The following is a 13515-nucleotide window of genomic DNA, read 5'->3' on the forward strand; positions in this document are numbered from 1 at the left end:
TGGAAATAGTAATTACTTATCACGATCATATTTCATGCAAACGAAGCCTTTACCTACACCACCACAGTCCATGTCCAATAACACCTTTGACCATAATTTATGCGAGTAATCATTATTCCAGCATTGTTCCACTTTTGTTTATTAATTATTTTATAAGCCGAGTGCTATTCAGCGATAACAGATTTCTCCATTTACAGCTATTATGGTATCAAATATTTTCAAATCCTAAGCTAAAATAATGTTTTAAATATATAATTTTGTAAGAGCTCGAAATCAAAGTAGAAAAGGTCAATTTTATTTATTAATTTATAGGTTTTTATATTCTTACTTACATTTGTTTTATAAATGTGTTTAAATAGCTTTAATTATTTTAAACTGGACCTCCTGCTTTAACTCCATAAATAAGGATAAATAGCATCCTATATTTTTTTTTACATATATTACGGTTTAACTGTGCAACATATGCCATAAAAATTAATTAAACCATTAAAAATTAATTGTGCAACAAATGTCCAAATATCTGAATTTCTAAATATTTTTACAATCGTTCACGTGGATACATTAGTATCCATGTAAAGTATTGTAAAATTTTGTAATACATTTGTACTTTGCGATATTGCAAGAAAATATTACTTATTGTTTATTTATAGCCGGCGTGTTAATTTAATATGTACCTAAATAACAGAAATGCTGCGCTAGACCTTACTAACCTTACGTTGTCTTGATAACGGTACACTAGAGTGCTCAGTGTAACTCAAGTACTCGCGCCTTCTACACGCACAAAATGTCAGACGCAGAACAAGCGACTTTGTGGGCAGAGCTAACCAGTCCTATAAATCTGGTTCTAGTGGCATTTATTGTGTACCTTATCTACAAGATTATACAGTCTAAATTTGAATCAGACATCGAAGTCCCGCCGCCTCCACCAGCTTTGCCAAAGATTCGTAAGGATTTCACAGTAGCAGAATTAAAGGAGTACGACGGTACTCGGCCTGATGGAAGAGTATTGTTAGCTGTTAATACTGTAATTTTCGATGTCACAAAAGGAAAGAGATTTTATGGACCTGGTAAGTGACATTTTATTTTGTTAAGGTTACAATGACTAGTGGAATTTAAAATTAATTCACTGTTCCATGTCTCATTCGGAATAACATCGACAATATCGCCCCGTCATTTTAACAGGTCAAATGCTCAAAGTACTTGTTTTACTGTTTCTGATAATTACTGTGTATGTATCATCACCCACATTATGTTTGTATTCTATTGCGATAAAAACTCCGGTAAACCATGCAACCGTTGAAAGGCCAACAATATTATCTGTAGTAAACATTTGCTAAAATTAGATTTCCTGGAACTTTATACAGATACATTCTTTCGTTTTTATTACATTATTCGTAAAAACATTTTTTACCTGCCCTCACTGTTGTTTCTGCTTACTATGCATGAATGCGGACGACTCAGACGCAATTTTTACCATCAAATCAGCTATCTCTTTCTTTGTGATTAGATTTACGCAGTGTGTGACAAAGATACAACTAGCCGGCCGGTCCATAGTTCGTCGTATTTCATAACCTTCCAAACACAACCGGTTTATGTTTATAGTCGCAACATGGCGTCTAACGTCATGTTATCGTTTTATGATCCATCAAACAATGTCGAGCGAGCACAATACTCGATAAGACAAATACTGAACAAAAATTTCATACACAAATATTTTTGGATTTCTTTCATGTGATTTTATTTTTTATTGTTTTCAGTTTAATATATAGTTTTTCTTTTTCCTACATTTATCTTATTTACGAAGATATCTTTTGTTAAACAGATAAATACTCCGCTTATGTCTCAGTCTCTTGTTGGCTTTCTGAGAATTTCAGTAACAATCTGCAAACAAATAGTATAAAGTCTTAAAATAGAATAAGTATGGCATCATATCAGTGGCATCACCGTCAATTTAATCAGACCTAGTTGCAGATAACTGCTAATCATTTCAATTACCTATTTAGAAAACCATGCTAGGAGGAGCTACGTTGCGATTGCTTAACAAATTTGCTCGTTATCAATTATCAATTTACACAAAATATTAATTTCATTTCAAGTTACAATCTTATTTCATATTTTTTGTCTTATGTTTCAATTAGTATCAACTTTAGGTTTTCAATTCATGCGGGTTTTAATTCGGGTGTTTTGTGTATCAAAATAATAAATTAAACGTAATTATACAAGTATTTGTTTTACAGTACACAAATGACCTGATAGTCCTCCAAGCAATAGGAGGTAAATAGTAACCGCAGCATATAAACAAGAAAAACATAATAACAGTATTTAACTCTGTCCGTGACACTGCTCATGCATTATTTCTAAAAGCTGAGCTCAATCTGCTCACAACTCTAGTGTAACTTTTAAATAGATTTTGAATTACCTTATCTATATAAATAAACATTTATTACTTAATGAAATTGCTAAATATTTTGCTAACGCAAAACATGAGGACAGCTGCTTTAATTAGGTCCTTTTTAAAATATTTATTAAAGTATAAACAGCAAAATTAACCGAAAAATATTAAAACTTATGCATAAGAGATCCGTAGTACATGATGTTCATATCTATTAACGGATACTGCTATCTATCAGATTTATATCAGTCACTTGACAAGGTACGGAGAAATAATACCTGAGACCTCAGGAACGGCAACGCATGGGGTGTAATATGGGCGAAACAGTATACTCTGTTATGTCCATAGTACTGCTTATGTCTATAGGCGACGGTTACCACTTTACATCAGGTGGGCTGTCAGCGTGTTTGTCACTCTAAATTGCATAAAAAAATAAAAGACCGACAGCTTGTTTTCCATTTTAAGTTTCATAAAAAAAACATACAAACTATACGTTGCGATCAAAACAAAATGTTAATCCAATAACTTTTTACAGAACTACATCTGTTAGTATGAAATTATTACCATTATTATTAAAAGAAAAATCATAAAATGTAAGCGAAAGGCGACCAACTCCATTATATATTTATATAATTTCCCATCCAAATTTTAAATGTTCTTGTTTAGAACATTAAACTACGAAATGCTACATGATTCAGCAAACGCTGCTCTGTCCCATATCACCACTTACTATGCGCATTTTTTCTTATTGGGATAAAAACTATCTTATCTTTCAAGTTGAAGCAGACAATGCACATTTAATATTTCGTTAAAATTAAATGAGTGGTTTCAGAGATTAGAATAAACAATCATTATTACATAGCATTTTTATATATTGATATTACAATATAATCATATGTATCATCATCATCATCTCAGCCATTATCTGTCCACTGGTGAACATGGGCCTTTCCCATAGACTATTATAAGGAACGGTCATAACTCACCTGCATTCACTGACTACTTCATCATATATATGTCGTCATAAATTTTGTAAACTTCTACCCTCAACTTGTAAATTTTGTAATTATTTGTAAACTATGAAATTATTACCAACTGTTTAATGACAGAATAAATTTAATTTATATTATAACTTATACTGTAATTAAAATTTTAAAGCTAAAATCACTCTATCAACTATATTTTAAACGTATTGAAAATTATATGGTTGATTTTGAAATATGATTAGATAAAGGATACGTTCCCACACTTAATCTCTCCATTACAATGCCCTAAATGACATTGAACAACTTGTATCTGATATTATACTTATGTAGCTGCGTAAATATTATGCAGTTGGTAATTATATACAGATTGACATATGTAAGACCTCATAAAAATATTTAATTGATATTCGAATGTACTCTGTGATTGAAAAAAAAAAAACAAACAGCACAAGAACACACAAAGCTGATACATCAGGGCCAGTGGTGTTAACAAATCTATTACCAAGTCTTTAGATATCAATTTTGAAATTGTCGATCACTACAGATACGATTGTGAATATGATATCTCTAATATAGAGTATCGAATGCAAAGAACAATATATTTATCATCTGTGAATAATTTTTTTAATTATATAATTACTATTATGATACGACTATTACATCTAGAATAGTCATTTCAGAAGACATGCGTACGTAAGGAACCGAGTACGCGCCTGATGACAGACGGTTTCCGTAGTCGATACTTATGGCGACATTACACAGTTCAAACAAACTAAATCACTTTGGTTAAAAGGTAGAGAAGTGAAAAATAATGCTTTTCGACAATGACATTGAATGCTCGCTTTTATGTTTATACAATATGGTCGCTTTATATAAATGAACCGTGAAATGTCGTCTTTAAGGCATTATCCGTATTGACGCAATGTCTGAACTATGTATATTTTTTTCCAAAACCATTCATTAAACATTTTTATATATTCCTGTTTGTTTGTTTGTAATACTTTATTGTACAGTAGTCTTAAATAATAAGATAAGGAACTCTTAATAAAAAATGAGTACAGTCAACCTATGAATGTCTGATAGAAATTATGTTTTGGTCGAGACAAGAAAAATAGCTGATTAAAAAATAATAAGTGTTACAGTTACAACACGAGCACAACATTGATACTGAATAACATGACAAATATAAATGATACCTAATATATCTAAAAGGTTTGTATGTCAAGGCATTACACTTCTAATATTCTAAATAAGTAGATACTTGTAAATAAATCTAATACTTAAAATTTACAAATATAAGAAAATAGATAATATAAATAAATACATATAATTATTTAAAATATGATCTGTTGATGAACTATATCTTTAATCTAATTTTTTTTTATAACCTATCACCTTATTTTTTAATTCTGATGGTAAAAACTTGTTTGGACATTTTAATACTCTTATCATAAATCATTATTTTAATATTTATGTGATAGAATTATATAAATATATAATGTTATATAATAAATATTTTACTTATCCTGGTTATTATTATTCTATGATTAACGTTTTACTTGTTTTTCTTTGCCATTAATGATCTGTGATTGTTTCATTTTTTTTATTTGCCATTAACGTTGTATAATTAGTTGTATTTTTTTTTTATTTATTTATTTAACTCTTTATTGCACCATAAATAAAAATATACAATGACAAATGAATAATTCAAATGAAATACAGTAACATAAATACAGATTGAAATATACACATAAAGGTACAAAAGGCGGTCTTATCGCTAGGGCAATCTCTTACAGACAACCTTTAGTTAAAGGAGAACAGATAGAAAATCGTATATAGAAAATTGTATATCGTTATCAGAATAATTTTTATTAACGTGCTACTTGTTTTACTTTGCTATTGATATTCTATGATTGATTATAATTACTTTTTAAATAGTCATTTAAAAATATAATATACTAGATTCAGATCCCTAATTTTATTAATATGAGGGAGCACAGTTATATAATAAATTACCTAGAGATATAAACTCGCCTGTGTTGTTCAAAAGAGTATTGAAACACCACATTTTGAAGGTTTACTAGTAATAAGTAGTCTGATTGCAGTATATGTGTGATATTTACATATTTAAGTGTAACTTTACTTAATTTTAGCTTAATTAATATTAACTTAGTTTTTAACTATAATATTTAAATGAGTAATATACATGTATGTGCATGTGAACTGCGTATTTAAGTATATACAGAATGAGACAAATAATAAATAAAATAATAGTGCAATATGTGTAAGTTAACCATCTGTTAACCGAGGATTGTAGATAATACCTTTACATTATAAGCAACTTGTTGTATTGAGTCGCATTGTGTTTTATAATTTTTATAAAATGAAGGTAGTTTCATATTATGTTTTATTTTTAGTTGATGTTTGATAAATTACGCTCGCTAACAGTAGATATTAAGTGCATATTCATAGTTTTCAATTTCTCATTTAAGTGATTTATGTATAAATCTTTAGAAAAATAAATATCTTAAACCGTAATATTGCGTCAAGAAGTAATAAATAAACTCACTTTTACAATTATAATATTAGTGTGGATATTTTAAATATTTAAAAATTTTTTTTTTATTTAATACAGACATTGTTACAATTAAAAGTATAAACAATTATACTTCGGTTTTTTTAATGAATAAAATAAATAAATAGTACAGTAACCCCATCTACACTATCGGTATACCAGTAAGAAGTGATAGGTGAGAATGAAACAGGTCAGTTGGCTCATCGTGAATTCATCAAAAATTAATTATCATGGTTTCCAGGGGAAACAGCGCGGAGGTCAACCTGTTAGAGTAAACAATTAGTACTAGGCCTGTTAGCTTTCATTACTAATAATCCCTTCCCCTCACTTATACTTCAGTATAAATAATCATTATACAAATGATTTTAAGGACACAATGCCGATCCCGATATCTCTTTATTTGGAAAACTGACAAGCATCGCTAAGAAAATACAATTATTTTGAGCCTTAAAGTGGTCTTTTGTTAAGAGGAAGTTCTTTTCCAATCCAACGATTCAAGCGAGAATGCTCTCAATACGACAAATGTATGTATTGTATAGGCTTGCGACTCCGACCCAACAGTAATTGTTCCGTATAAAGTTACCAATGAAAACGTGTTAGCTTGCTTAATGTTTCGTTTAGTTGGCTTAATTTACATGAAATAAAATACGCGTGTATAAATATATGCATAATTGATTATTTTGCAAATAGCTTTTCGTTTAAACTCAAATTAGTATTTCTATGTTATTCTATATTATAATATAGCCATTAATATTATCACAGTATCAATAGTACAAATTAATTAAAAAAGAGCTCAGCTTAACTGTACGGCGCATGAGTGCTATTGGGGTAATCGCAAGATTGAGTTCCAGTCTAAATTTGAATTTTCAAAATCATGTTTGGATAATTTTTATATTTAAAATTGTTTTTAAGACCGAAGAAGAATTAAAGACCGTTCAACAAAAAAAACCGACTTCAATTATAAAAAAAAATCAGTTATTTTAATCTAAATATGAAACTGAGTTTGATAAATATTTTATGCGAATAATCTGTAAATAAATCCTTTCAGATAAAATAATTTTTCAAATCGGTTTATAACTGACGAAGTTATGATGTAGCAAACATGAAACAAATGCAACGAAATTGACAGTACTTTTTGTCGGTTGAAAATGATTCTCAGTTGCTTCGTGTTTCGGAAGACATATAAAACAATGGCCCAATAAGTCTTCTTATAAATACATCGAAGGCAGCCTAAAAACTCTTTATAAAAAAAGCGACACCCCCCCACTTGAGTCATCGTCATGATGTCAGTTAAATATTTACTACTGAACATAGGCCTCCCCCATAAAGGAGGGGGGGGGGGTTACCAGTAATTGCCATACTTGGCAGGCGGATTGGTGATGTCTTAAGAAGGACGCTGCTGCCCAACCCTCATCTTTCGACCATTAACTTACCTCATATGAATAATTGTAATGAAGTACAAATATGAAAGTTTACATTTTAATAATTAAGTTTGGTAATCATAAATAATTCTTTTCACTCTATGTCTTTCTTGAAAAGACCTTCTACAAAATTATGATCGCTTGTTGTACATCTTTGTTTAAAATCATTTATAACAATGTAATCTTTGTATGCAATAAAGTACAAATAAACAATTTTTGGATGTTTATTACTTTATAGTACTTAAACAACTAAAAGGATGTGTATTAATTTATTTTACATACGAGTAGATAGACCCTATTAGTCTAGATTAATTACTTAGAATTTAATTACATAATTAGAATAAGTACTACATTATAATTCATGGGAGCGTAACTGTGTGATAAAGCTAATAATAATTTCTTATGAAGGTATAAATAGAATCTATATTTGGAACGGATTCATAGAAAATTAATAATTATTATATTTTTATAAGCTTAGCCTACACAAAATCTTACGACTACATTATTATTATTAAATTTCTTAACAATTCCAAATTTAATAATGACACATGACAAGCATAATTTTTTTCCAACTTCCATAATGCTTTCAAAAGCTCTTTAGTTTTTTTTTTTAATATCTACCATTCAAAGGAATGGTAGGTACTTTAAATGACGCAAATGAAGCCATTACGAGTGACAAGTTATTATCATTACCTTAATAACAAAAAATATAAACACCGGTAATTTGTCCTGTCGCAACACTAGGCTGCATACATTAATGTCAGACATGTTGTCAGAAAATGACTTAATTAACCTTGATTGTTATCATACAAAATACATCACAATGTATATTGTAATTAAGCACGAAATAACTTAAATACTTATACAAAAGTAATATTTCCAATATTTCTTTTAAAGAATATTTTCTGTGCATAATTTATAATTGCAACCGTCGCCTATAAACTTGATCATCACCATAGACACAAAATACTCTGTAACACCTTTAATACACCTCATTATCTCAGCTGTTTACTGTCCACTGCTGTACATAAGCCTTCCCCATAAGGGGAGGTTTGCCAGTATATGCCAAGCATGTCAGGCGGGTTGACAAGCATATTTAGGGATGATTTAAGAGGGACGCTGCTGCGTATCCCTCTACCATTAAGTTCTCTTAGTCGCGACACCCACAGGAAAGGAAGAGGCCTATGCTATGCCAGAACCACACGGCCAAGGGCATAGTACATCTCATGCATTATCATTTCTGAGAACTATGTTTTTATGCTTCCTTACCCCATAATTTCTGCCATAACGTTGAAACAGAAATATGACTATATTCCACAAAAACTGACATCAACTGTAGTAAAACCAATTATATTAATTTAATAACTAAACTACTACTAATTTTGATAAAATTTTGTATGCGACTAATCTGTAAGCATATCCTTTTAGATAAAATAATAATTTTCCAAATCGGTTTACAACTGATGGAGTTATGAAGTAAGACCCTTTTTATGGGTCTTACTTCACGACTAAAAAGCAAGTAGGGCAAAGGTACCCAAGCAAACTATTTTTGCGCAAAGACTCCACTCTCTTCCATAAAATATTTTAATCTTTAGCCTTTCATTTAAATTAAGTTCATACAGTCGTTTTTGTATAAAAAAAAGGAAATATTTTGTTTGCCAGAGAAATTTATTTTAATCTATATATGTTATTTTTTTTATTTCTTAATTCTTATTCTAAAACAAACGCAAACTTTTCAGGCTACCTTTGTTCAATTAGTAATAAGTTATACGCCAAAACGAAAATTTAGAGAAGAGACCACATAATTCCAAATTCAATTTGCATTATGATAAAAAAACAGTCAATTAATTAATACTGGTTATCATTTTCAGGTGGACCTTACTCAGCCTTCGCGGGAAGAGATGCTACCCGCGGTTTAGCAACAGGGCAAGTTGCATCCAGCGACAAAGACTGGGATGATGTCAGCAATTTGTCTCCAGATGAGGTCGCCTCAGCCAAAGAATGGGAAGAGCAGTTTAGAGGTACTATTAAATATATCATACCACTTTGTACCTGAGACAAAGTCCTTGTAACCGGAATATTTCTATTCACCGAGATAAATAGTAGCCTATATACTTCATTCCAAATACTAATCATCATCGTCAAATCAGCTTTTAACTGTCTACTGCTGAACATAAGCCTCTCCTTAGGGGGGTTTTGCCAGAAGTTGCCACACTTGATAGGCGGATTTGCAACCGCAGTTAGGCTTTGGAGATGTTTTAAGTGAGACGCTGCTGCTCATCCCTCGCCCTGTCTTAGTCGCCTTTTACGACACCCACGAGAAAAGAAGGGATGGCCTATTCTATGCTGGACATATACTAATTGTATACCAAATTTAATAAGAAGTAGTTGAGCCGTTTAGACGGTAAGAGGTAACAAACAAACTCAATTTTATATTTATATTATTAATAAGGACATCCATTAACTAAAGTTAGGACTAAGGAAAACTTCGTTCGATAAAACTTTATTGTACTTTGTTAATTTTTAATACGAACCGATTATATTTTTAATTCAAGATGGAGTCTGAAAATATTCCAGCTTATGTAATATATTTCTAGATGCTTAATTCCAATTACCCAGGTTTTAAGCGCTTCAAAATATAGTTAATATACAGTAATATTTATATATTGCAGTTACGATATCTATATATTGGCCTGATAAAAGTTATGTTATCAACCGGTTGCCCAATATATAACATTAGTTGAAACGAATACAGACATTCGACTGGTGTGGGAGATATCGAAATGGGTGATGACCATTATTCGGCCATCAATTTCCAGAAAAACCCAATATATAGATATCGGATCGATACGGATATTACCCATGCCTACTTTAAAAGAATATTGTGTATTATTTAATCATAATTATTAATATCGTTAATGAACAGTCTATATACTGTTGACATTTCAAAATGCTGGCCAGGATGCAGTTTAAGGTTTCACTTTGAGCTTTAGATTTTTTACATTACGTATTTTGCTACGTTCTATTGTCTTATACGCCATTCCGAAGTTGAAGAAAAATGGGGAGGATTAAGCATTTATTTAAATTAATTAGTATATTTTCTGTTCAAATCTGCATTTACTAAAATTTTGCATGCCTGTAATATCTTCGTTTTAAAATCTAAATTTATATTAAATAATATGATACTCTGGAACGGTTGTGGATATGAAGATAATAGAATAGATATAAACAGCACAATGGACAATAAAAGTATAATACTGCAATATCCACGATATCCCTCATACGTGGTTAGTCCTGAAGAATAAGGTGTTATGCCTCCGTACCCAGTAATTTCACTGGCATGTCTCTCACTTTAAAGCGAAATACTGCTTCGTGGTAAAAACACTAGTGGGACAGAGGTGCTCAAAGAGATGACTTTTGTACAAAGTCTACCTTTAATACTTTCAAACTTATTATTTTTTAATCACAACATACTTAATAATTATAGACCTATAGACTAAGTAGAACAGACCTTGGCTTCTTATACTTACACAATGCAGATTTCTTACTTTTCTCATTTCTTTATACATCATATATCGACGATACTTCGTGGTCCTTTAGTAATAATTTACACATTTTTTTTTTCCAGAAAAATATGACATCGTCGGGCGCTTGTTGAAACCTGGTGAACAACCAACGAATTACGATGACGAAACTGAGGATAAGAAATCCCAATAGTATAAATAAGTTTTATCGTGGTTCATTACAAATATTTTTTTTATAGAAATTTGGATATAATGTTGAGTGTTGATTTATAAATAAAATGTTTTATAAGGTAAGATTTTATTATCATTGTATACCCATATATACTAGCTGTTACCTTGCGGCTTTGAATGCGTGGTGTCGTGGTTCACTTTTAATTTGAAATTTTCATAAATCTTTTGTCAACCAGCGCTTACGTTATGAATTAAATCTATATTTCAAATTTCATCGTTCTAGAGTCTAGAATCTAGACAGTAGTTTTGATCATTTATTTATTTAGGTTTACCAATAATAGTTACAATGATATATTGGTAAAGCTGTTACATTGCAATACAAATGCATTATAAACATTGTACTAATAATTATTGGTAAACACCGTCGTGCGTTAATAGTCTGTCAGGACCATTTTCTTTATATGTATTGATAATATTACGTTCTATATTAAAGTGCGATAAAATATCAAATATCATTAATCATCATCATCATTATTATCATGTCAGCTGATGACTGTCTACTGCTGAATATAGACCTCCTCCATAGGAAAGGTTTTGCCAGTAATTGCCATGTTGACAGGCAGGTTATCAACCATAGTTAGGCTTTGGTGATGTAAGAGATACTGCTACTAATTCCTCGATCATTAAAGTCTCTCTTACGACAACTATCATTAATAACCTTATTAAAATAACGTTACTTTTAGGACACAAATTATAAGGTTATATATGTTTGACACGGGATTACATTTATATAACTAAATGTTAAATTCAAATTTTACTAAGTCTAACTAGCTCAACCAACTGCAGGTTGAGTTAGTGAAGTTGTGTCGTCTAGTCGCTAAAAGTATTTCCCTTTCATGACGCTTTCACGCTGCATATAGTCAGTATCGCAATTACATAAATACAATTTTATGTGTAAATTTATATTTATTTATATACTTTTGTACATCCACTTATAGTATAGATATTAAGTTATAGCAAAGATGTACATAGACGGACTTATCTCTTAAAGGGATTCCTTCCAGTCAACCTTAAGAACCGGAAAGGAGAAATAGCCTATAGAGTTTGTATATAAAGCATAACATACCTACATGTATGGTGAAAAAATAATACGATAAATAAAGTTATAAATATGTATATGTATATATGTATACACACAGATACATATATATATATATATATATATATATATATATATATATATATATATATATATATATATATATATACATATAAATAAATACAAATACAAACAATTTTTACATCAATAGATATAACTAAATATATAAAAACATAGAATAACTATTATACATATAAACAAGTCAATCATCAATTGTATTGTAAATTTTTTTTTTGTATATATATGTATTACATTACTCTCATATGGAATCATACTATATAAACAAATATAGTACAAATGATAACAAGAAGAATGGTAAAGGAGAGTATGGTACTGGGATGGGCAACAGTGTCCCTTTTAAACATCACCAAAAATCAAACTACAGTTGCCAACCTACCTATTAAACGTGGCAACTACTGGCAAAACTCCCTTATGGAGGAGGCTAGGTTCAGCTGTGGACTTGCCTTTTAAGGCAAGTTGGTAACTGCAATAAGATTAGTACCCTGGCAAAGTACCAAATCAGCATTTCAGTTGGTACATCGTGACAAATTCGAGAAGAATTAACCAAGAAGTCTAAAAAGAAACGAATAATTTATTGAATGTTTCGATTTATTACTGATTTCATTTAAAAAGTATTTTTCTGATAATTTCAACAAAATTTGATTACCTTTTTATTAAATTCCGTTGAAACAGAACATTTGTATGTTCAACGTTTGTTTAATGTTTTATTTGACATTATTAATACTACTACATACAATATAAACATAATCTATTTCTGTAATAACATTCATAAAAATCCATCGAATACACAACAGTAGCTAAAATTGTTCTATTAGAGACGTATTAGAACATTCTGATCAATTCTGTGCCTCTAGTGAGAAAAGGTTCAATTCAAAATGGCCACTTTTCAGGAGAGCCAAAAAACTAATTTAAATAAAGAAAAAAAATTCTGCTGCTTTTATTATTTGCTAATTGAACAAGTCAATGATTGCATTTATAGTAATTTTTTCTCCTCTTTCTTATGAAATTGTCGGTTTTTGTGTAAAACCTATAGTTTTAAAAATAATTCTATTATACCTAATCACACTTAACAAAAATATTAAAATTATCATGTGAAAATAGTTTTAAGTTGAATTAAAACTATTTTATTGAAGTATTGAAGAAAAACAATGTTGTGTATTTTACGCTATAAAAAAATAATTGCTATTTAATGGTGTAAAAGGGTTCAAATCGAACTGATTCATTTTACACAAAAATAAATTCATATTTAAAGGTTGGTTCTAAGTA

At 30.0% G+C, this 13515-nt stretch overlaps 1 protein-coding gene across 1 annotated transcript; it reads left to right on the top strand.

The window, feature by feature from the left end:
- The first annotated feature begins 735 nt into the window (after nt 1-735).
- On the top strand, nt 736-11192 carry LOC113520217 (membrane-associated progesterone receptor component 1). The gene is made up of 3 exons (XM_052895662.1): nt 736-1067; nt 9246-9395; nt 11003-11192. Exons 1-3 carry the CDS (start codon nt 785-787, stop codon nt 11089-11091), a joined length of 522 nt encoding a protein of 173 aa, XP_052751622.1. The 5' UTR covers nt 736-784; the 3' UTR covers nt 11092-11192.
- Nucleotides 11193-13515: the final 2323 nt, after the last annotated feature.

Source organism: Galleria mellonella, unplaced genomic scaffold (assembly GCF_026898425.1).
Source record: "Galleria mellonella isolate WM207_F2 unplaced genomic scaffold, CSIRO_AGI_GalMel_v1 utg300, whole genome shotgun sequence".
In the NCBI taxonomy this organism is placed as follows: Eukaryota; Metazoa; Arthropoda; class Insecta; order Lepidoptera; family Pyralidae; genus Galleria; species Galleria mellonella.